Here is a 23,466-nt window from a genome sequence, read left to right on the forward strand (position 1 = left end):
GAGCTGGAGTCTGATCTGAGGAAATCTTCGCCTCTGTGGGGAACTCATAGGGTTGTCTTCCATGCTGTATGTGGAAGTGTTGCTTTTGATGCATCCCTGTACTGCTCTTATACAATGTCACTTGATAAAGATTAAACTGAAGGGGGTGGAAGAGCTAAATTACTGCATGTCAGAATAAGCAAACTGTTGGAGCTTTTTCATACACCTGTGACATGAGCAACCTGCTCTAGTGGAAGGTGTCCCTGCCTGTGGCAGGGGTTGAAACTGGATAAGCTTTAAAGTCCCTTCCAACACAAACCATCCTGGGATTCTATGATTTGCAGCAGTTGCAACTGGACAGATGCATTTCAACAAGCAGCTACAAGAGGAGTAGCTGTCGTAGGAGCTAATGCTGTAGCTGTGCTTTTAGTACACAGCAGAATGTTTCAAACTGAGAGGCCCTTTCCTTCCTCCCTGCCTTCCCTGGTGAGGGATGTATCCTTAGGGAATGGAGGAATTCACTGCCAAGGAGCTGCTGGCAGTGGAGTTGGAGTTACAACAGAGGCAGGTGAAGGTAGAGCAGGGCTGCAGAGCTGGAGCCAGGGAGCGGGGAAGGGACTGGGAGGGCGTCTGTGGTTTCTGGGGGCAGTGCTGCTTGTTGTGGAAGAGGGCTCCATAACCATGGCTCTTTGTAGTCTGTCATTGCTCCAGCCACTGCCTCCTGACATCATTCTGCCCTCTGCTCCCACCAGCAGCCTCTTTGTGCCCTGTATATTCTAAAGGTCAGACTCTCTGTTCCCCTCCTTTTCCCAAATGACTGGGCACACTGCACTTGGGAAAGGACAGCATGGCGTAAGGCTTGCCAAGACCCAGCAGTTTGCAGTGCCTAGAATCAATGTTTAAACTGTTCTTTAAAACCGTAATGTGCAAAGTACTAATTAGGATAAAAGCTGCTGTTGTTATTGTCTAAATGTAACTATCACAACACCAGATTTTGCAGAACAAGTATGTTGAGTTCCGTAATCCCAAAGAACTCTCCCTGCTGTTATGTCCAGCTTTGAGCTAGATAAGAATGGGTTTTTGTCTCCCTCCCCTCCTGCTGCCCTTCCTCCCTTTCCCGTGCTCCCACAAAATGCTTTGCTATGAATCCTTGTTTATAGACAAGCCCAACCATACAGCTGTGGCCAGACTTTCTGAACAGGCTGCCACGATGCTTTGCTAAGGAACAGTAATAAATATGCACAGTGTCCCCCCTAATTTTTCTGATTTCCTGAAACCAGTTCCATTTATTCGAAAAGAAATCAAAACGCCTGTTCTGAAGGTGCTTAAGGTGCATGTTTTGCATGCACAGATCCTGTTTAGGTGCTCTGGAAGGCAACAGGACTGACATGCAGCCCGGGCAGGGTGACTGCTGTCATAGTGTCATACAGAAAGTCACAGGCTCTGGGATGAAACCTGCAGAGCATGGGAACTGTTGGCTCCTTGTGTGGAGTGACTTACACTGCCAGTGAGGCAGTTGACAGGGAGGAGGCTGGAATTCTGAAGGCCAAAGATGAGGCACGTTTTTCTCCTCTAGTAGGAGCACGGCTCTTTTTGAGTCAGTGAGGTTACATGAGATTTACAACAGCATGTTGTGACAGGACATGAGGGAAATGGCTTAAGCTGAAAAAAGCATAGATTTAGATTAGATACTAGGAATAAATTCTTCACTAAGGATGGTGAAGCATGCAGCCTGGTCCAGTGGAAGGTGTCACTGCCTGTGGCAGGGATTTGGAGCTGGATGAGCTTTAAGGTCCACTCCATGATTCTATGAATGTAGGTGAGTAGAAGGCGTATCAGGAGCCCTTAATTCCCAGGTACGAGCTTCCCTTTGCTGCGTAACTGCTACAACTGTGGAACGTTTGCTCTCTTTTAGTTTCCCCAGCCATTTCCGGTCCCCACACCAGTCTGACACTTCCATCCTTGCATCCCATTCTCTTTGTTTCAGCTTCGCTCGTGTTAGTACATTGGCTGCCTCATCTCTAATAGTCCTCAGGCTTCCCAGACCGTAACAAAATGTTTTCTATGGATGCCACGAACTGCATGACTGCTGCTCCTGCCTGTGCGGGGCTGGGGCCGCAGGAGGTTTCTGTACTATACTCTTGCACTCTCAAGTTTTATGACTTTTTAAGCAAGTGAGGGAAAAATAATAAAATAGAACTTTATTTTTAAATGCGGCACTTGTTCTGGGAATGCCGTCCCTTGCTCCCGGCGGGGGGTGACCCCCACGGGCTGCTGCTGCCCCTTGCTTTCCTTTGCAGGCACCGGAGAGGGCCAGGGGCAGAAAAACAACCCGGGAGACATTTTGCCAGCGGTGTGCCCATGGTTTATTTGAAATAAATCGTGATTTCTAACTCCGGAGGTGTCCTGGCTCTTGACGGGATGGGGTAGGATGGGGTAGGAGCGGATGGGGGCTTTTTGCCGCCATCGCCACGCCCCCGCGGCGCGGTGACGCAGCACGCCGGCCGGTTGCCGTGGTGACGCTGCGAGGCCTGGCGGGCCGGGGGGGACGCGATGGCGGCGGCGCCGGCGGCCTCGCGGTCAGAGGGTCCCCCGCTGCCCGGCCCGCCCGGCGGCCGCCCCAGGCCCGTGTGCTCGCGGCCGTACTTCCTCGTCCTCATGGTGTTCGCCCACCTCTACGTCCTCAACGTGCTGGGGCTGCTGCTCTTCGTGCACCTCAGCGCCGGAGAGCCCGGCGGGCCGCCAGCCGCTCCCCAGCCACCGCCGCCTCCGCCCGCCCGCGCTCTCCCTCGCCTCGAGGGCATCAAGGCAAGGCCGCGCCTGGGGGGTGATGGTGGGGCCGGGGCTGCGGCCGCCGCTCACCGCTGCTCTTCCCCCGCAGGTGGGCCACACGCAGCGGGTGGAGCTGGTGCCGGGCAGGGTCCACGCCGTGCGCACCCTCAGCCTCAAGCCGCTGCTCTTCGGTGAGTACCGGCCCCGCAGCGGCGGGCACCGGGCACGTTGGGAGCGGGCGGATCGGCTACTCTCCCCCTTCCCCTGCGGTGTCAGCGCGGCGGTCACCCGGTGTCGGGGCTGCGGGAGCGGTGCCCGCCGTTCCCGGCTGGCACCGGCTGGAAGGGATGGGGGTTCCGAGGATGGGGGGGGGGGGGGGGTTCCTGCCTCACCCCCTCCCGCTGCCTTACCTAGGGGAAACGACTTCTGCCGTATTCGCTTCTCCTCGGCGCTGCCTCATAACGACTGTGATTCTGTTCAAGGCATTTTGATACGGTATTGGCAGGGCTGACTTTTCTGGGTGGTCCACTTAGAAGGATTTGGAAGGTAAACCTTTCCAGGTTTTCCAGATTCCCTTTAAAATTCCATGAGCAGGCAGCAGATCGCTGAAGAGGACCTTGAAGAAGCTGCTCAGTATTAGGAAGGTGCAAGAGATCCCCAAAGTTTTGGTAATGAATGGTAATAAAGCAATTTAGTGTTGGTGAAAATGACTGACAGGGGAATTGACAGATTTAATGTCTGCCACCATTTTACATCGCGTTCCAGATTTACGTTTATTTCTGGCTGCTCTGATAAGCAGCCACACAACATCCTTCTTCCAGATGTTTTAAAACCTTGTTTACCTTTCTGTGATGACTGGTAAAGTCTCATTAGTTGAACTCTTGTGTTCTGGACATCCACTGAGAATATACAAATTGATTTTTTGGGGACAGATGATTACAAAATTCCTACTACTGCAATGTCAGAAAAAAACCTGTTGTCTGAAAACCAGCACTGAGAGTCTTTTAGATGTTTTCTCAATAATACATAAAGAGGTTTTTTTCCAATTGCAAATGGAATATAGACACCAAAAGCCTGGCCATAAATCAGGTAGAGTTCTTATTAAACTCGATCCAGTAAGTATCTGGAAGAAATACAGAGTTCTTTTGGCATCTCCACATATGTTGTACTTGTGGTTTGTAAATTTCAGAGTGGGTTTCTGTCTGACACCCCAGCCCGGAGCTGACACCCCACAGCGATCACAAACCCAGTGCCGTCACCAGAACCACAGTTTCTGGTTTTCACTTGGGAAAACTCCTGTTTCCACCTTCTCTGCCTACAGGTACCAGTTAAGTACAAGAGTTGATCCTGGCCTGTGAGGATGGTGCTGAAGCTTCTCAGAGGCAGGCTGGTCCTGGCAGCAGTAATCCCACAACTTTTAACTCGTCACTCAGGCACCACCATTGGTTACAGGGGAAGCTTCTCTCCCTGAGGATGGCGTCTGACAGACATTGACCCACAGAGTCTGTTCTCCTTCTTCTCTGATAAGAAGGCCCCTATTTAGAAACTTCAAGCAAGACAGCTCTTATTTCCCAGATAAACCTGCCAGGAGCCAGCTCTGACTTTAAAAGACTTCCAGAGGCTTCTCTGTCTATGCAAACAGAACCAATCTATATCATCTGGTTTAAGAGTACCCCTGATTTATTTTATCTCGGTTGTTTAGATTAGTGGAAGTGTGTATTTAACTCCATTGTATTAAACCCAGAAGTCACTAGCAAACAAGGTCTCTTAAATTTCCTGTGATTTTACTTAACTCAAAGTGTTGTGGTATGTGAGACCCTATTTAAAGAAATAAGTGGCTGGTCTGTGATCTTTGCTTCGGGCTGTAAGTGGGACTAAAGCAATGGACAGCTCATTAATGAATTAATGTGAGCTCTGTGCTTTGGAGTATGGCACTGGTACCACAGGGGAACTTGTGGTTTATCTTTTAAATGTAAGTCATCTGCATTGAACCCAGATGTATTTCATGGAGCTATGAAAAAGTCCCTGCCCTATTTTTTCCCCCACCTCTGGCTCCGAGACATCATTTCTAAAGCTCGTAAGTCAGACCATCTGTGCACTTTTTAGTTAGGCAACATTAGTGATCAAATAATCCTACTAAGAGAAAACAAATATCAGACAAAGCATTTTCAACCTTCAGAGCTTTTATATGTTCTGGTGTGTTTTCCAAACATAGTTCAGAAGATGCTGCCATTGCCAGGATCACTTGACAGTGGATTCTGTGGATTGGATGGCAGTTTGCAAGACAAGGTAGCAGGGAGGAATAAAACCTAGGAAATCTGGCTGTGTTTTTCTTCAGCTCCTCAGGGAATAGAAGTAAATGCTGCACAAATGTCAAGCGCAGCTGAATTTCAGTGTGAGCATCTGAGGGCTCGTCTCAGCCCATGTTGAAGCTGAAGAAATCACATCACGGGTTGTTGGTGTGCTTTACGAGCACAGGGAGGCAATGTGTCTCCATCAAACCGGGTGGCTGCCCACAACCAAGACCGCAGGCAGCGTGAACCACACAGAAAAGCTGTGTGTTTTTTTTCTTTATTTCAGTCCCAAGTTTAATCCAGCGTGGAAAACTTTCCACTTAATTTTTGTTAGGCAGTAGAAATCCAACTTGTTTCTTCATTTGGGGGTTTGCTGTTTTCTGCTCTCTGATCTGGATTGTAGAGCTACAGCAGAGAATTACTCCCTGCTTACTTGATGAGAGTGAGCTGCAGAGAACTTGGTGAGATTGACTTTTTCAACCTTTTCTGTCTTTGCATGCAGAAGGAAGGCCAGCCAGCTGTGTAATGTTTCTCTCCCCTTCCCTTATCACAACTGCAAGTAGCTGCTGTTGTGCCGGGATTAGGGCTCACTCCAAGTCCCAGGCAAAGCTGCTGTTGCCCACAAAAGCAGAGGTTTCAGTGGCTGATGTCTCATTCCTGCTCTGCTTTTTCTCAAGGCTCTTGTGAGATCTCGATAACCCAATTACTGGGGATCCAAACTGAATTTCTGGTATTAAAAAGTGGTTTTCCCTGTTATGCAGAAGCCCTCAGCTATCTTTGTTGTCTGCCTTTCCTGCCTGAGAATAGCTGTTTTTTTTACCTCTGAAGATGCTTATCAATTCTCATGCAGGAAGCTGAAGAGACAGCCTGAGTTTAATACTAATTCTTTGAGGGGCCAGATGTTGCAGGGGTGGGTTGTCTCCCCCTTAATTTATCTCAGACTGTTCAAGAGTAAAGCATTTTTTCCATTACACAAACAGCATCACTTAGCAGTCAGGGGGACTTTTGTCTAATCTCTCTGAACAGAAAGCAAGGAGGCACTTGGACAGCATCAGTGGCTCAGGTTCAAATAATGCAGTTGAAATGGCTATCGACTTTGATGACGAGAACTAGGAGGAACTGGCACGAGAGGTCTCTTGCCTGCAGAGTTCAGTTTGGTTTTGTTGTGACCTTGGATCCTATACAAAGCCATCCACTGCAAGTCCTGGATCTGCAGAGCCTTGTGTGAGGAGTATGTTACACCTGCACCCTCAAGCTCTGTCTCAGTAAACCAGGGATCTGTAGATGTGTAGTGAGGCCCTATCTATGGACTATGACTGCTTTGAATCACCTAAAAATATTGACTGTACATCTCCAAAACACCAACTTCCAGGGAAAGGAGTTTTCTAGCCATAGGGAAGGGAGCAGTTTCTTATTGCTGGAATTCAGACCTTTCTGCCAGCCTGTTCAGGGCAGCGGTGGTGTTTCCACCTCCGCACTGCCTGGTGCAGGTTCCTGTTCTTCTTCTGCCAGGCATAGGCCTTGTTCACCACCACTTTGTCACTCTGCACTTCACCGCTTACAACGAAGACCCCTGTGTGTGTGCCCCTCATGATGTTGTGGACGCAGGTTGCATCTATGTCCAGCCACTGCTGGAGCCTGCTGGGGACTTCAGTTCTGAGGAGGGGACCATGTTTCAGGACCTCCACCCTGGAGGTGTCCAGGTCGAAGTCTGAGATGGTAGTGGTGGCGTTCTTCCTCAGGATTCGTATTTTCACTGCTATAGGGGTTGGAAAAAGAGCTGTTAGTTCTATTTACTTTCCATGTAGCTCTTCACTACTTAATCACACAGCAGCGCAAGGCTTTCGTGCTGTTCCTGTAATGTGGTGACACATCCATCCACTGTAATTGCAGTGAGCTTACAGAAGTTCTCATTTGAAGTTAGTTTTCAGTACTGAACACCATTTTTAGAATCACAGAATCATTTAGGTGGGAAAAGACCTTTAAGATCATTGAGTCAAACTGTTAACTCAGCACTGCCAAGTCCACCATTAAACCATATCCTTCAGAGCCAAATCTACACATCTTTTAAATACTTCCAGAGTTGGTGACTTCACCGCTCCCCTGGGGAATGCTTAATACCTAAAATCCTGGCATCTGCTGTAAAAGCTGCAGCCATTTTCTGCCCATGACAGTACGTGGCTGCTAGAGGGAACAACAGCAACTGAGAGGATGGGGGGGTTGTACTCACCAAAATCATTGACACAGAGGTTTTCCAGGATCTCCCTGGCACTGCTGGCTTCCTCAAGCTCACAGTCCTTGCAGCTGGCTCGGGGTACTGCTGCAACAGAAATCTCGTTAGAACAGCCTTGTCAAGCATCAGTGGAAAAGGCATAATGATACTTTTGATATCTGCAAGTGGTGGCTTGCTGTTCCTGAGTGGTGCTTCCTCCTGAGCTACCCAGTCCATGCAGGGACATCCCAGATTGCCAGGGTGGGAAATGTCAAGTTCTCCTTTCTGTGGCTGGGGCAGATGCTGCTTGTTGTGCTTTGTTTAGGCTTGTGTGTGTTGCTGCATGTTAAAGCAGCAGTGAAAATGCTTGGTGAAGATCTAGTGTGGGCGAAACAGTAAAACCACTGGTATGGCCAGACTACATCCAGTGATGCTGAAATGAGGCATCTGCCCTCCCCTTAGCTGCTCTTGGATCTACCCCAGTATTCACCAGTATGTGGGTGTTTAATTCAGTCTTTCAGTCTTAGAGATTCTTTTTTTCTGATGTGACATGTCTGCAGAGGCTCATGCCCCTTAGTGGTGTTTCCTAATGTTTAAAAGCAAGGCTTACAAAACAGTTTTTTGCATGTTTTTAAACCCTGGACGCAGCTGAAAGATGAGGGCTGAAGCTCCAGAGCCCTGCTGGAAACACATCTCACTGCCTGGAGCCTGCATGCCATGAGCTCTCACGCTGTTCCTGGGCATTAGGCTTTTGACAGCAATTCTTTCCCCTTGCCCCAAACCCTGTGTGGTGTGATGGCACCCAGGGAGCTAATGAATACAGCAGAGAGGGGAACAAGCTGCAGTCAGTGTTACACTAATTTTCCAGACACAGTGGCGCTCCCACAGAGAACAAAACTGGAATTTATAACTTCTTTAAACACAGCTTAAACCCAGAAATTCTGGGAATATAAACAAGGCAGAGGCTGATCCGCTGAGCTTTCAGTGTTGCCTGGGGGAAAACATAGGAGAAAAGAGCCAAACTTACTTCTCCTACTGGTAGAGTTTTCATTCGTGGACACTGCTGCGATGCACAGCTCGTGATCAGCAGGGAACTTGTTGCAGTTGAGGATTTCGGGCCATGGGTACCCATAACAAGCCATGACGGGAGCGCAGCTTGTCTTGACAGCTTCACACAGGCTGCGGCAGGGGTAGATGAGCCTGGGGAGGGGATGGGGATTGCAGCACCTCTGGGCTCCTCCTGGCAGCAGGCTGAGGGGTTTGCTGCTGCCCAGGGCTGTGCTGGTGGGTACCAGCAGCTACTGTGGTGTGTGAGAGGGGTGGCTGGGGGAGACGGCAACAGTGCCTGGGGTGAGAGAGCAGGAAAGCCCACAGCAGGGAACGTAATATTCCTGTTCCTGAGAGATGGAATGCTCATGTTTCACTTTCAGAGGGATGGTCCCTCCTGGGAAGTACAATTGCCCCTTGCCAAGAGGGACACACAGCTTCTTGGGGACAGCACTGGTCACACTGGATGTGGGTTCTCTCGGAAGGCAAATGGAGTTGTGCTCTTCAGGGACTGTTACTTATGACAGCAGGAATAACTTGTAAAAACATCTTACCTGTCCAAACAGATTGGTGCAAAGAGGGAGCAGAGGAAGATCCTAGCGTCTGGGTGGCACTCCCGGGCCAGCAAGGGCAGCCAGCTGGAGGACTGCTGGATCACTTCTGGCATGGTCTCGTGCTCCAGCAGGTTGGGAATCCTCATCTCGGAGTAGCCGATGTTGTAGCACAAGGCCATGCGGGGTGGGATGGGTGTGCAGCTGGAGGATCTCCTCAGGTAGCTCGCCCAGGCCCCTGGAGACCCCCAGAGCAGCAGGTACACCAGGACATCCAGCAGCCATGGGCCACGCAGCCTCAAGGGGTGCCTGTGGTGGGCTGTGGCCATGCTTGGAGTAGGAAGACAGGCAGCACACCCCAGAGTGAGCTGCCTCCGACAGTGGGATGCCTTTTATAGCCTAGGAGCCACCTCTCTGTCAATCTATCCTCATTAAGTGCAACCCTGTCAGAGCCCTCATGGGGAAGACAATGCTCCAGTTTTCATTTGCCAGCGGCCCTGATTGTTTGGATTTTAGCAGGGGTTTGGCTTAGATCAGCAGGTGTGGAAATGAGGGCACTTGGGGAGGGATGAATGATTTGGCCCATGTGTCTTGAGGCTCTTTCAGCCAAGATTGAATCTCTGTTTGACACCAGTGCTCCAACCCTTCCCCTTTCTCTAGCTCCAGGATTAGTCATTATTTCATAAGGCCCAATGTTTTCCTCTCTTTTGTTTTTTGTAAAAGCTCAAAGTCAAAGTCAATTAAGAGGCATTTGTTTAGCAAGATGTATTGTTGAGCAGGCAGGGAGATAGGATGGTCTCACAGCCAGAAGTTAACTGTTTGGGAGAGCTGAGGGTAGAGAGGAACTAATTTGCAGCTCTGGAGCCAGGTTGTTTGCAGATGGGATTGGCAACACCTTCCTGGACCCCCTCACCCCGCAGCCTGTGTGACAGAGCACGGTTTCCGATTAAGAGAGTTGTTCCTTCATTCAGAAATCCTTCCGGAGAGAGGGACTGTCCTTCTTCCAGCACATAATTAAGATTCCAGAAGCTATCATTATTATAGCCCAGTTTGCGGAGCTGGAAATACTGGGAGCATTGCTTGCCAGCACAGTTCATTCTGGTGGTGTGCTACGGCGTTCAAAGCGGTCAGTGGAAGCTCTGGCTCTGAAGCATCCTTTGGGATGCACTGCCAGTAGTGGAAATTGTTTCCTCAGAGGGTGTCACGGATACAGGCAGCTGCATTGTGTTGCTGGGGCTTCCTAGGAACAGCTCGTTTTCCACAGGGCTAGTTCTGGTCTGTACTTAGGAAGAAGCCAACTGCTCATTGACAGTTTGAGCTGATAGGGTTGATTTCAGGTCATGGAAATAACTAATTGTTTTCCACGCTTTGAAGGTTGCTGTAGTTGAGATATAATGTGTCCATGGCACATACCTGCAGGAGCTCTAGGGCGCTGCAGTTTGGAGAGCAAGACCTTTGGCTTAGGAGCACTTAAACCTGTCCTGCTTTGATGTTTTTGATTTCCCCCTTCAAAAGCCTCAGTATCTGGTAACAAGATTGACCTGAGAGTGGCAGACACCAGCCAGAAGGATCTTCTCAACTTCACAGCATAACTGCTGTGGAACAGGACCTTGCCAGCACTTTGCAAGTGCCCCGTGCTCTATGCAGTGAGAAATTTCATAGTCATTTGGTTATCTGCATTTAAATCTGCTTGGGCTCCTACTATTGCCTGATTGATGCTGGTTTTGTGCTGGAAAGAAAAGCTAATGACACCCAGGTAGTACCTCAGTATGGAATGTGGCATTCACCATGTGCAGTGCCCTCCCCTTTAATAGTGCACTTAAAGACCCTTTTTAGTGGGGAAGCAAGTGAACGAGCGGGAGTAAGCTTGAAAGTCTTCTCCTTGCTCTTTGGGTTTCACTGTGCCAGGGTCGCAGCGCTGTCCTCTCCACATGAGACCAGGGAAGCCTGAAACCCTGCAGTCACCGCTGCCCACCACAAAGCTTTTCTCACCTCTCTTCCTGTAGAGCAGCAGTTCCCAGACTGTGATCCACACGTCACCTTTGAAGTGATAATATGTGGTGATACGCAGGTGTTTGTTCGTTCCTTTGTCCATTGTGGTATCTGTGAGAGAGTTTAAGGGCTTGACCTCTGCATCCAAACATTTATGAACTGCTGCTGTAAAAATACCCACCCCCAGCAGCGCAGGTGTATGGTGTGTGCTCAGATGTGTTTGAATGTTCCAAACTTAGTTCCTAAATTCCTCACCCCCTTTTTTTTCTCCTTTTTCTGAGTGCCCTGCCATTGGTTTGGGGTCTCACTATAACAGTTCTTCAGTGTCTGTTGCTGCTCACGCTTCTGCTGCAGAAATTCCTGACTTCCTGACAGAGGAGGAGTGCAAGCTCATCATCCATCTGGCCCAGCTGAAGGGGCTGCAGAAGAGCCAGATCCTACCAACGAATGACTATGAGGAAGCCATGGAAATGATAGAAATCAGCCAGATGGACATTTTCAATCTGCTGGACCACAACCAGGATGGGCAGCTGCAGCTCAAAGAGGTAGAGTGTGGGACAGACCTGGGGATGTTTGTTGGGCACCTTCTCAGAGGTCTCCTACTCAGATGGTCTCTTCATTACCCATGTGCTTAGATAGGGCCAGACCCCAGTATATTCCAGTCAGTACTTGCTTAATTCTGTGTCTCAAGACTTGTGCTGGCCTTCAGCATGGAAGTTTCTAGGGAGGTATACAGCAGTTGTGCTGCTACTGGGAGGCAGTGGTGGTTCTTGGCAGATGAGTTTTGAATATGCTGGGTAAAACGTTCCTGGTGCTGTGGGTTTTACTTTCCCTTCAAGAGAAGGAACTTCAGGACTGGTTAACAATGTCCCAGCAGTCATTTGCCATGACCTAAACTGGAAATAACAGCACTCATCAGCCACATGCTGTGTGTGGCTGCCAGATGGTTCTCGCTGCAGTCATCTTTCTGCAGAGACGTGCTGACACCGGCTGCAGAGCAGAGCCCACCAGGCCTCAAGCAGGGCAATCTGTAGGGCTTGGTAGTACAAGGAACTAGTGCCTGGTGTTGATCCATCTATGAATTTCAGGTGTTGACCCACACCAGGCTTGGGAACGGCAGGTGGATGACCCCCGAAAACATCCGCGAGATGTACACTGCTGTCAAGGCTGATCCTGATGGGAATGGTAAGAGCAGCTCCATGGGAATGCCTTCACCCTCAGCATGGTTGACACCTGGCACAGCCATGTGGGGCAAAGCAGGAGCAATGTTCCTGCCCAGGCCCATTTCTCTACCTGTGCTCTTCAAAGGAAAATTAACACTGCTTTAGAGACTTGGCAAAAAAGTAAAATCAGTGTAAACCTCTTCATCACCAGTCTAGCTGCAGACTAGTTCTACTTTCTGGGCTTGGATCTTGCAGAAGTAGGACCAGAACACAGCTCTGTGCTCCCTCTCACCTTCATGCCCTGCTATAATAAGACCTTCAGGGTGTGTTCCTGTGGTCTGATAGACTGCTCTTTTTCTGACTATGTAGCTCTTGTTATGTGGGCTGCAGGTGTTAAGGTGCCTTCCACTTCCACCCTGTTTTCATGGAGACTTCTGCAGCAAGCTGGGAGCCCCACATCCCTGGCAGGCCACAATAAGTGGAGATGGTCTTGTTGGTCAGCCTTTGCTGCTGACCCCCATCTCTGCCACTGCAAACTCTTGTATTCTGTGAGGACACTTCTGCTCTTCCTGCCCTTGGTCTCTCAAGGGCTCTCGCTGGTCCGGATGTGTATTCTAACTTCTGCTGCTCTAATTAGTGTGGCCTCAATTAAGCAACTCTCCATTTCCTAATCAAATTAAGTGAACACACAGGCTCTGCACGCTGTCTTCCAGTGACCTGGCACTGAGAGCTGCTCAGGAGGAGCTGCTTTGGAGTTGAAGCAGTACCCGTGTGAATGCCTAAATATCCGGAGGGTACCGGTGGCATTCTTGGCAGGGGTAGGAGCGTATGTCTGAGTCCTCTGTGGCTTTTCCACCATTCCAGACATTAACAAATGAAAGGTCCTGTTAGCATGCTCTTGGCAGGACCTTACTTCCAGAGTGCTGCTTCCTTCTGTTGTTAGATTGGTATGTGACACCAAGAGACCAGGTCACAACCTGGATGTGGCACTGCATCATGAAAGATCGTGTGGAGCAGGGGGAATGTGGGGACAGGGAGACACTAGAAATAATAATGATGGATAATTTGGTTATGACCGCTGGCATCCAAGGACCTGTCCCAGGCTGACCCTGATGACTGAGTGCTGTTGTCCAAGGGAGATGAGCTGGCACCACAGCAGCACTGGGTTCGCTGTCTGGGTGAGCTCTGCTTGCAGTCCATGATGTGTGCTGGCTGCTGGGCAGCCCAGTGCGGTGTCCTGCATCCTCTGGTCTGTGCGGCCTGATCCCCAGTATGGATGGGGTTGGTTTGCAGAAGGCAGTTTCTGCAGTGCCCTCAGCTGGTGGCTTCTCTGAATACAGAACACCAGGAACTATTTATTACCTGCGGGACTGTTACCAGCTTTTCCTCTCTTCCCATAGGTGTGCTGAGTTTGGAGGAGTTCAAACAATTGAATATCCATGATTTCCACAAGTACATGGGAAGTCAGAAAGTGAAAATGAGTGACTTGGTGCGCAACAGCCAGCACACATGGCTGTACCAGGGCGAGGGGGCTCACCAGGTGATGAGATCCATACGGCAAAGGTAAGGACCAGGCAGCCAAGGTGTGGTTGGGTTTGTGTAGGCACAAGGAGCACATGTGCTGGGAAAAGCAGCAGCAGGCTTGATAATATTCACACTTCCTAATTGTGTGAAAAGTCTTTGGAGTGTAAAGAGCAATGAACACAGCTCCAAAATGTGGAGAGGAGGTTTTCATTAGAACAAAGTTTTTTGCTGTCCCATGGAGAAGGAAAAAGAAAAATCAACCCTTGCAGCATCTCCATTCACTTTTGGGAACAGCCCTATAAAACCAGGAAGACTTGGCATTATACGAAGTAATTCATTCTAATTAGTAAATGAGCTTACTGGGAGAAACTGCCCATTTCCAATGCTGTCTGGGTGCCAGTAGCTGCTGTCATCTGCTTTAGTTACTCACACATTTCACTGAAATCTGGCTTAGCTGTTTAGAGCTGATTTTTTAACAAGTACAACTTCACCTCAAGGAAGCCAAGTTAGTTTAATCCTCTGAGCACACGTATCACAGGGCAGCTCATAGCAGAGGGGAGAACCTCTTACCCTTCCCTTCGTCTCAGATTTGGTACTGGGAAGCATTGAAACCCAGCACACAGGCCAAGTCATTTAGCTGTGGCAAGTTTCAGATAATTGGCTGGAGACTCTCTTGTTCTTGTGGTGCTGGTCCTTGCCCAGAACATGGGTGGGTAAAATCTGTCCCGAGGCTTGAAAACAGCTGTTGGCTACTCCTTTTCTTCAGGACATTCCAGCAGGGGAATGGGGTCACATATTGCCTTCTCCGTGCCAGCTAGCCAGCGCACACAGGCATCAGCACACTGCTTTTATGCTCTTCATTTGGCTGTTGTTACATGAGGATGTGAAGACACAGCACTGAAGGAGGCTCCCTCGGGACTGTGCGGTGCTCAGAGGGGCTTTGCCATCCTGCCTGGGTGCCACATTCCCCTTGCACCTGCCCTGAGGGCTTCACCGGTCCAGATTCTCAGAGCTCTGAGTGTTCTTTGGCAGGTCTCGAGACGTACCTGCTTGCCTTGGGGATGATCTCAGATGTAGCAGCGGAAAAAATCCCAGAGCAGCAGGGCTCCGGTCTCCTTGGTCACTTCCAGTGCCCCTCTGCCCTGGGAGGGAGGCTGCTGAAAAGGCAACAGGGAAAGGTGAGTTAGGTGACAAGAATATTCCTAGAGCTAGTCTCTCTTTCACTCTCAGCAGGAGCCCTGTGCTTTGCTATCTGTCCCAAGGTCTGTAGGTGGTGAGCAGGAGTCCAGATAAGTGATGAGATAGCACGTGAAGGCTCCAGGGACACACACACAAGGGATCTTGCTGAGCAAGCAAAATCTTCCTCAGAGCAGTCCTGCTGGTGATGCACCCTTCAGTTTTGTTTGGTTTTGAAGTAACCTTAATAATGACTTGCTGAGCCTATGCTAATAGTCCAACAGATCTCTAAGGACCTAGTCTGCCTCTTGTCATGCTTGGTGTGGCCCATTCATCTCTCCAGTCTGTTGGGAAGGGGGTTCTCTTTCCCTAGATTCATTTGCTGCTTGGTAGTAGTGGCTGACCGGTTGTTAGTGCTTCCCCCTCACCTGCTCTGCTCTCCTCTTCCCCAGGGTAATGCGCCTGACTCGCTTGCCCCCCGAGATCGTGGAGCACAGTGAGCCCCTCCAGGTTGTGCGCTATGACCAAGGAGGGCACTACCATGCCCATATGGACAGTGGCCCCGTCTTCCCTGAGACTGCCTGCAGTCACACAAAGCTGGTCGCCAATGACAGTGCTCCCTTTGAGACCTCCTGCCGGTACGGTCTGCCTTGGAACAATCTGAAGCATGTTAGAGGAAAGGTGGAGAGAGATGTTTGGCCTCACCTCATGTAGCAGTCAGTGCTTGGCTGATGGGCTCGTAAACCGCTCTGGAGATCACTGTCATGAAGGGGTTTAAAGGGGCTGGTGGGCAAATCCTGTGAGTCCACGCAAGGAGGGCAGAGCGGTTCTGCAGAGCTGTTGGGCCATCCCCATCGGAGACTAGAAACACACCGTCACTGCTGTGAGTGAGTGGGGATCTTCTTTGTTGTCCTTGTCTTGTTCTTGGAGAAAAGCTGATGATGCAAATCATCAAAGCTGAGAGCTTGACAGTCTGAGAGTTGGGCTTGTTCAGCCTGGAGAAGAGAAGGCTCTGGGGACACCTTAGAGCACCTCTCAGTGCCTAAAGGGGCCGACAAGAAACCTGGAGAGGGGCTTTGGACAAGGGCCTGTAGGGACAGGACAAGGGGGAATGGCTTTAACCTGACAGAGGGGAGATTGAGGTAAGCTCTTAGGCAGAAGTTCTGCCCTGTGAGGGTGCTGAGGCGTTGGCACAGGGTGCCCAGAGAAGCTGTGGCTTCCCCATCCCTGGCAGTGTTCAAGGCCAGGTTGGACGGGGCTTTAGGCAACCTGCTCTAGTGGAAGGTGTCCATGTGCGTGGCAGGGAGTTGGAACTGGATGAGCTTTAAGGTCCCTTCCAACACAAACCAGTCTGGGATTCTAAGAAATCCCATATCTCATGATATCTTGGAGGAACCACTGTATGTACGGTGGAGGGACAGGGTATAGACAGCCCCTGTGCATCACATTCCAGTTGTGTCTCCTAACAGCCACTCTGTCTTTCAGGTATGTGACGGTACTGTTCTACCTGAACAACGTGACTGGGGGAGGCGAAACAGTCTTTCCTATAGCTGACAACAGGACATATGAAGAGATGGTAAATGAATCTCACACATTACCCCTGGGGAGACAGTTTTTGAGTGTCTTTATTTTCTATGGCTGCAGAAAGGGTCTGGTGTGTGAAGCTGGAACACATTTAACACTCATATGAGCACACAGAGGTGCAAGTGGTGATCTGGTGGCGTTGCTGCCATAATGGGTCCTGCTTGCTTCTGTCTGGACAGGTTTCCTCAGACTAAGCCTTAGCGGGTATGTTGTGCTCCTGTCAGGCAATGCATTAAGACTGGGTGGCTGCTCAGAAACAGGCTATGGACCTCCAGGGGCCTGAAACTGGCTGCTGCGGGTGGGTTGTGAAAGCCCTGAGCTGTCCCTGCGGGGCAGTCAGGCAGAGGGCAGGGTGAGCACTGGCAGCCCAGTGCATGCACTTCGTTCCAGCCCTGTTTGCATCACCTTCTCTGTGGTTTCTTGCCAGTCTTTGATTCAGAATGACGTGGACCTGCGAGATACACGGAAAAACTGCAACAAGGGCAATTTGCGAGTGAAACCTCAGCAAGGCACTGCTGTCTTCTGGTACAACTACCTGTCAGATGGAGAAGGTATGAGCTGATTTCAAGACTTGGCTCATGGGTGATGGCCATCATCTTCTTGCGGTGGCTGGGAGCTCAGAAGGGAGCCAAGGGGTGGTAGCTGCCTGCTAGTGGGAACTATAGAGTCTACTTGTCACCAGCTGGGTAGGAGCTTCCTGACTCTGAAAGGCCTTTGTTTACAGGCAGTAGGTCAGTGGCTCCTCATGCTTTTAGGGGACAGGACTAGCAGCTAGCAAACAAAGACCTTGGCTGCAGTAGCCATTGCCAGCTGCCTGCTGTCCCACTGTGCGAGCTCAGACTCCTGCTGGAACTTGGTCTGCAATTCAGAATGTTTCACTGATGTGGTGTTGCCCAGAGGGGAGATAGACAAAGGCACAGCCATCAGCTCTGCAGCACAGGGAGGCACGATCTGCACCATGCACTGCTCTGCCGTGCTTGGGGCCAGCTCCTGCTTTATAGCTCAGCCGCAGCCGGGTGATATGTCCTCGGGGCTGTTTTTCTCCCAAAGCACAGCATGGTTTTCCCTGGCAGCCAGGCTGAGGGATTGACACAAACCTCCCAGGCTGCTGAACAGTGACTCCAGAAAAATTCGATGGCAGATTTTGAACAGTGGTGGAAGGAGGTCTCCTGGGAGCAGCCCATGTTTCCATCGCTAGAAAATCCACAGAGGAGGTCACAAGACCAGTGTTTGGATTGCTGGATGATAATAATCAACATCATCACTGTCCTGCAAGAAGTGCCCTGTTGTGTTTTTATGAGTAGATTGTTCCGAAATGGAAGCCGGCTGCTGATGCAAGTCTCCTACAGAAAATAACACAAGACCTCTGTAAAGACAGGATCATTTAGAATTGCTAGAATGCAGTTCGTAATGTGTCCATGAGCCTGACTTCTACAGGCCTTCTAACAGCAGCACCTGTCTCTTCCATGCCATTCCTTTTTGGGAGGAGTTGAGAAAAACAGTGGCTGGGATGCAGAATGTGAGAGCCCCTTGTGCTGGGTGGAGACAAGAGTTTGCACCTGGGGAGCCTGCCCTGGTACACTCCTTGTAGGTGCTAGGGTGGGGTAGCACTAAGATAGAGGGGTTGCCAGGAGCAGCCAGCTCCTGTAAAATGCACCTGAGCCAAAAACCGAACCAAAACCCAAGCCAATGCCGTGGGTGGGAGAGCAGCATTCCTCACTGCCTCCTAACATGGCTTTGCTCCACAGGCTGGGTAGGAGAGCTGGACGACTTCGCCCTGCACGGGGGCTGCCTGGTCACACAGGGCACCAAGTGGATTGCCAACAACTGGATCAATGTGGACCCTAACCGGCGGCGCCAGCTGCAGTTCCAGCAGGAGATGGAGCGATACGCGGCGGCTGGAGCCCCAGGAGCCCCGGGCGAGTGGACAGTGGATAAAGCGTACAGCGGGATGCACTTGGAGCTGTAGAGCTGACGGGAAAAGGCTCCTCGGCGGCGCGCACGTGGCCTTTTCCCGCGCTGGGCTGGAGGGGGCGATGGCGCGTGGCGCACCAATAAAGCGTGGAGAGATAGGAGGAGGAGCCTCGCCTCCGCGTGCTCTAGGGGCGGGGCTGCGGGGGACCCGACCAATGAGCGGCGGCCGGGCCGGTCTTGGATGCGGTCTCTGCCAATCAGTGGGGTGGAGGTGCCATTGCTAATATGGAGTCGGTGTCGTTAGTGGCGCCGGTGACGGCGCTGGAGTTTGCGGGGGATGTGCTGCTGGCGGGTGAGCACCGGGACCGGCTGGGGCTGTGGGAGGGAGTGGGACCAGCGGAGGCTGACGCGGTGTCCTACAGGCACGGGCCCGGAGGTGGTGGCGTTCCGGCTCAGCGGAGGGGGGACACCGGCGCGACGGAACGTGCTCCGTGAGGCCAGCGTGCTGGGGCTGAGGCCGGACCGCGGCCCCGGGGCGGCGGCGGGGCGGGTGGCGGTGTTCGGCGGGCGCTGGCTGGCGGTGCTGGCTGTGCGGGCCGGCGGGGCGCGGCTGGCTGTGTGCGGCGGCGGCGAGGCGCGGGAGCTGCGGGCGCGGGTGTGGGAGGCGCGGTGGGTCCCGGGCGGGCGGTTGGTGCTGGCGCTGGGCTGCGGGGCGGTGGCGCTGTACGAGTGGCGGGGCGGCGGGCGCTTCCTGCGGCGGGCGAGTTGCGACGGGGACGGGGCGCTGCGCTGCGCCGTGCTGGCGGGCACGGGCTGGAAGCGGCTGGCGCTGGCGGCCGGGACGGCGATGGGAACCGTGGTGGTGTGGCGGGTGGCGGCGGCCCAGGTCCCGCAGCGGCGGCTGTGCGGGCACTGTGGCGCGGTGCTGGCGCTCTGCTACTCGGCACCGCGGGGGCTGCTCGCTTCTGCCTCCGAGGACCGCAGCGTGCGGCTCTGGGCTGTGGGTGACCTGGGTGGCGGGGATGGGGATGGGGAGGGCTCCTGCCTGCTCGTGTGCTACGGGCACGGTGCGCGGGTGGCCGCCGTGGCACTGCGGGGTCAGTGCCCGGTTAGCGCCGGTGAGGACGGTGCCTGCCTGGAGTGGGACGGCGGCGGTGACGTGTGGCGGGACCGGCGAGGTCACCGCGGGGCTCTGCGCGCCCTGGCGCTACGTCCCGCCGGCGGCTGCCTCGCCACGGGCGGCGACGACGGCGGGGTCCGGGTCTGGCGGCCCCGGCGGGCGGCCGCGGCCTCAGTGACGGCGCTGGGGGCCCCGCTGCGGCCGCGGTCTGTGGTGCTGGCGGGGCCCCGGCGGGTGCTGGTACTGGGCGAGGCAGGCGGGCTGGCGGCCTACGAGGCGTCGGCGGGGAGCTGGGCTCCGGTGCTGCCCCCCGCTGCCGGCGGGCCCCGCGCGATGCTAGCGGCCACCCCGCTGCCCGGTTGGGAGGACACGCTCTGTGCCCTGGCCCGTGGCGATGGGCGGCTCATGCTCTTCGCCCTGAGCTGCCCCGGGGACACCACCGAGCTGAGACTGTTCGAGGGGGTCGTGCGCGGGCTGGGCTGGGCCCCCCGCCCTGGGCTGGGCCCCGGTGCCTCCTCTCTGCTGGCCTCCGGGCCCGACGGAGAGATGCTGTGGCTGGATGTGACCCACCGGCCCGGGCGGGCGCCTCGGGTACAGGTCATGGGACGGTACCTGCTGCCACTCTGCAAGCAGCGCTGGCATACCTGTGCAGCATTCCTGCCGCAGGGAGGGCTCCTGCTCTGTGGGGACCGCCGGGGGTCCCTCCTCCTCTTCCCGTGCAGCAGGTCCTCAGTACAGCCTGTGGAAAGCAGCAGCATTGCCAATGGTAGTACTGACCTGGTTGTCGAGGATGCCACCAACCCGGTCTATGAGGATACCAGCAGCGAGCTGGAGCTGTCTTGCTTGTCACACAAAGAAGCTCTTCCCCTCGAGGCCCCACTGTCGGTGCTCTTTGGGCTTCATGGGAAGACTGGGGTTACTTCAGTGACCTGCCATGGGGGCTACATTTACAGCACGGGCCGAGACGGGGTGTACCGGCAGCTCCGTGTTCAGGACCAGCAGCTGGAGGTACTGTGGAAGCACAGGCCCTGCAAGGGGCTGCAGTGGATTGAGGAGCTGCGCTTCACCGCAGACGGGGACCTGCTGGTTCTGGGCTTTCACGCTGAGAACTTCATGGTGTGGAGTAGCCGGATGGGTGAGAACCTCCACTGCATCCCCTGCGGTGGGGGGCACCGCTCCTGGAGCTACTGCAGCAGCCCTGAGGCCGAGGTTGTTGCTTTCATCAAGTGTGGGGATGTGCTGCTGTACCAGTGTGGGGTTGAGCCCCGTGAGCAGCAGGTGCTGCTGCCATCACTGCACGGGCGGGAGATCACCTGTGTGCGGCGCCTCGGCGCGGTGGAGGTGCCGGGCAGTGCTGCCGTTAATGTCTTTGTCACGGGCAGTGAGGACACCACAGCCTGTGTTCTGGTGCTCAGTGAGTGCTCCCAGGCTGCTGTGCCCCTCACCCGTCTCAGTGACCATGTTTCCAGTGTGAGGGCGCTGGTGCTGGCTGGTCCCGTGGGACCTGGTGAGGAGGGCTTTGATGATGAGGGTTTGTCCACCCTGCTCTTCTCTGCGGGGGGCCGGGCGCAGATCGAGTGCTACCGGCTGCTGTGTGCTGCGGACCCAGCCTCCGAAGGTGCTGTTGGCTGCCAGGTCATCCACGTGGCTTCCCACCGGCTGGACGAGCACTGGGAGCGGAAGAAGAATAGGCACAAGCTCGTCAAGATGGACCCGGAGACAAGGTGATGCTCAGGGCCTGCTCGAGGTGGGGTTAACAGTTACCATGGTCCAGGAGGGTGCTGGGAATAGCACTGGGATACCTGCTCTGTGTGGCTGCGGGCAGAAGGACATGGTGTGGCTTCCTGTGCTCATCCCTGGTGTCCTGTGTCCAGTGGCTGAGCCTTGAGGGGCTTTAGGTGTAGAGAAAACCTTGGTCTTTCCTTGTACCTCCTCTGAGTGCTCAGAGCTGTGTGCTGTGCTAGGCGTGGGCTGCTCAGTTGTGCCTCCTGTACCCTAGGCCACAGGCATCACTGAGGTGTTGGTGAGCATTGTGTTTCCCGCAGGTATATGTCCCTCTCGGTCATACCTGGGACCAGCACCAAGCAGATGCCGACTCCCTGGAAGTTCCTGGCAGCCGCCTGCAGTGACGGATCGGTCCGGTGAGAAGCTGTTGTGAGGGAGAACAGCTGGGGCTGATGACTGGAGAGGAGCAGGCGCCACAGGGGAGGCTGCTGCCACGGATGTGGCCTGCTCTGAGTGAGGAGCAGGACAGTGCACAGTGGAGGCAGAGGTGCAGGGAGCCCCCTTCTCACACATCCAACTGTCCTCTGCTCCATTGCAGGATCTTCAGGCTGCTGGAGGCCGCCCGGAAGCTGGTGCTGGTGGCGGAGTCATTTCACCACCAGCGCTGTGTGCTGAAGGTGGAAGCATTCCTACACACACGGGCAGGAGGGGAGAGGTGAACCCAGAACCTGCACTGCAGCCCATGGGGCTCTGGGGAGAAGTGCTGGTTCTTGCAGGGGTGGCAGCGGGTGGAGGGAAGGGTGAAATCAGCCTGTTGTGGCTGCTCTGCTTCCCTAGATCTCAGTGGGGACCCTCAGGGCTGTGGCCAGAGGCTCCCCAACACCTCCCTTCCAGGAGGCACCTCCTGTGCAGCGCAGCCACTGACGGCGGCATCGCCTTCTGGGACATCACCAGCCCCATTGCGGATGCAGTGGATGCCCCGAACGAAGCAAAGGGAGAGGTGAAGCCCTTGGGTGAGTGCAGTGGCCAGTGGCTCCGCTCTGCCTCCCGTAGATGCCACACTGGTGACTTCCCTGCTCCCTATGATCAAGGTGAGCATCACTCTCCTACTGACCCTGTTTCTCCAGCGCTGGGAGCCCCACTGCTCACTCTGATGGCACATAGCTGTGGCGTGAACAGCCTGCACATCTATGAGACACTGGAGGGACGTTACCTGGTGGCCAGTGGCAGCGATGACGGCTCCATCCACATCTGCCTGCTGGAGGTCACCCTCGATGGGGACAACCCCACGGCGGGGACCTGCCTGCACGTTCTGGAGCGGGTGGCCCAGCCCTGTGCCCATGCTGCACATGTGATGGGGATCCGGGTGCTGCGGCCGGACCTGCTGCTCTCTGCCTCCGTGGACCAGCGCCTGACTCTGTGGCAGCGCGGCCCGGGTGGGCTGGAAGAGCTCAGCACAACCTTCTTCCATGTGCCCGACCTGGCCGAGCTGGACTGCTGGGAGGGGGTGGAGGCTGGGGGGGAGCGGTGGTTCTATTGCGTGCTCTGCGGGGTGGGGCTGCAGATGCTGCGTGGCAGAATCCCCCCTGAGCCCCCTCCATCAGCGCCTCCCCAGTAGCAGGGCACATGTGGCCCAGTTGGTTACCTGCACTTGTGTTGTGCCCACTACCACAGCCTCTGTGCCACCCTCCATGCTGATGTGCCCTTGAGGGCACAGGCATGCTTGGCTCCCTGGGGACTGTGCAGCCACACCTGCAGTGCTCAAGGCTGGTGATCTCAGGGGGGAAAGCAGAGGTGACCCCTCCTAGACAAGCTGCAGCTCCCCCAGCAATAAAGGAGGAGTGGGGTCCACAGCCCATCCTGCCCAGGAGGAGTTCCTCCTCCCCAGGATGAGAGAAACCCATGTCCAGGCTTTCCAGCCCTAATCCCATAGAGGACCACGCTCAATAGGGTGCTTGAGGGCAGCAGGAGGGTAAGACCAGGCAATGGTGCAGCAAATGGCAGGCTGCAGCTTGTGGTCTCTGAGATAGGGCCCTGTGGAGCAGCCCTGCCCCTGTAGTGCTGGGGACTGTACTGACACAAGTAGGGACAGATTCTTTGGAGCCCCACATGGGACATGGTGCTCTGTTAGAGTCAGGCACACACAAGCATTCTTCCAGCAACAAATGTATTGGATCCCAGTGTTGGGGCCTGGCCCAGGCATCACCAGGAGCCATGAGCCTCAGGAGCTCCCTGCCAGCAAGAAGCAGCCTTCAATAAACAGCTTGGAAGGAAGCACAGTTGCTGCCTGGCTTTGTGGTGTGTGGTCCCTGGTCTTGCTTCCCCCAGTACTCCCTAATCTGGCTTGCAGGGCACTGCAGCATCCTCCCTTCTGCTGGTTAGACATGACACACCGGGTGCATGTAGCCAAACT

The 23,466-nt window shown here is 53.9% G+C and overlaps 3 protein-coding genes across 4 annotated transcripts; 2 read left to right on the top strand and 1 right to left on the bottom strand.

The window, feature by feature from the left end:
• The first annotated feature begins 2,496 nt into the window (after positions 1–2,496).
• P4HTM (prolyl 4-hydroxylase, transmembrane) lies at positions 2,497–18,364 on the top strand. Of its 2 annotated transcripts, none has more exons than XM_061354282.1 (9): positions 2,497–2,787; positions 2,861–2,942; positions 11,202–11,392; positions 11,936–12,032; positions 13,411–13,573; positions 15,163–15,348; positions 16,196–16,286; positions 16,722–16,845; positions 18,043–18,364. In XM_061354282.1, the coding sequence occupies exons 1-9, from the start codon at positions 2,533–2,535 to the stop codon at positions 18,261–18,263; spliced, it is 1,410 nt and encodes a 469-aa protein (XP_061210266.1). In that variant the 5' UTR covers positions 2,497–2,532; the 3' UTR covers positions 18,264–18,364. The 2 variants fall into 2 exon arrangements, with proteins under 2 accessions (XP_061210266.1, XP_061210267.1); XM_061354283.1 differs by lacking the exon at positions 18,043–18,364 and adding an exon at positions 17,599–17,936.
• On the bottom strand, positions 6,451–11,081 carry LOC133212633 (secreted frizzled-related protein 5-like). The gene is made up of 4 exons (XM_061354284.1): positions 8,859–11,081; positions 8,285–8,457; positions 7,276–7,362; positions 6,451–6,804 (listed from the first exon to the last, which is right to left on the bottom strand). The coding sequence occupies exons 1-4, from the start codon at positions 9,182–9,184 to the stop codon at positions 6,470–6,472; spliced, it is 921 nt and encodes a 306-aa protein (XP_061210268.1). The 5' UTR covers positions 9,185–11,081; the 3' UTR covers positions 6,451–6,469.
• A 26-nt stretch (positions 18,365–18,390) lies between the features above and the next one.
• On the top strand, positions 18,391–23,332 carry WDR6 (WD repeat domain 6). The gene is made up of 6 exons (XM_061354287.1): positions 18,391–18,560; positions 18,631–21,052; positions 21,374–21,469; positions 21,652–21,768; positions 21,948–22,066; positions 22,181–23,332. The coding sequence occupies exons 1-6, from the start codon at positions 18,494–18,496 to the stop codon at positions 22,669–22,671; spliced, it is 3,312 nt and encodes a 1,103-aa protein (XP_061210271.1). The 5' UTR covers positions 18,391–18,493; the 3' UTR covers positions 22,672–23,332.
• The last annotated feature ends 134 nt before the right edge of the window (positions 23,333–23,466 follow it).

The sequence above is a fragment of the Neopsephotus bourkii genome, unplaced genomic scaffold, assembly GCF_033783945.1.
Source record: "Neopsephotus bourkii isolate Nb327-2 ecotype Australia unplaced genomic scaffold, CSIRO-AGI_Nbou_v1 NB_719, whole genome shotgun sequence".
In the NCBI taxonomy this organism is placed as follows: domain Eukaryota; kingdom Metazoa; phylum Chordata; class Aves; order Psittaciformes; family Psittacidae; genus Neopsephotus; species Neopsephotus bourkii.

What these genes read in the sequence shown, in the direction of transcription:
- P4HTM (XM_061354282.1), top strand. Translation starts at nt 2,533, where the DNA reads ATGGCGGCGGCGCCGGCGGCCTCGCGGTCAGAGGGTCCCCCGCTGCCC. An exon ending in CCTCAAGCCGCTGCTCTTCG is followed by an intron (nt 2,943 to 11,201) that starts GTGAGTACCGGC and finishes CTTCTGCTGCAG; the next exon opens with AAATTCCTGACTTCCTGACA. An exon ending in ACAGGACATATGAAGAGATG is followed by an intron (nt 16,287 to 16,721) that starts GTAAATGAATCT and finishes GTTTCTTGCCAG; the next exon opens with TCTTTGATTCAGAATGACGT.
- LOC133212633 (XM_061354284.1), bottom strand. Translation starts at nt 9,184, where the DNA reads ATGGCCACAGCCCACCACAGGCACCCCTTGAGGCTGCGTGGCCCATGG. An exon ending in GCACCAATCTGTTTGGACAG is followed by an intron (nt 8,458 to 8,858) that starts GTAAGATGTTTT and finishes TCCCCTCCCCAG; the next exon opens with GCTCATCTACCCCTGCCGCA. An exon ending in CCTCTGTGTCAATGATTTTG is followed by an intron (nt 6,805 to 7,275) that starts GTGAGTACAACC and finishes CAACCCCTATAG; the next exon opens with CAGTGAAAATACGAATCCTG.
- WDR6 (XM_061354287.1), top strand. Translation starts at nt 18,494, where the DNA reads ATGGAGTCGGTGTCGTTAGTGGCGCCGGTGACGGCGCTGGAGTTTGCG. An exon ending in AAGATGGACCCGGAGACAAG is followed by an intron (nt 21,053 to 21,373) that starts GTGATGCTCAGG and finishes TGTTTCCCGCAG; the next exon opens with GTATATGTCCCTCTCGGTCA. An exon ending in GGGAGAGGTGAAGCCCTTGG is followed by an intron (nt 22,067 to 22,180) that starts GTGAGTGCAGTG and finishes CTGTTTCTCCAG; the next exon opens with CGCTGGGAGCCCCACTGCTC.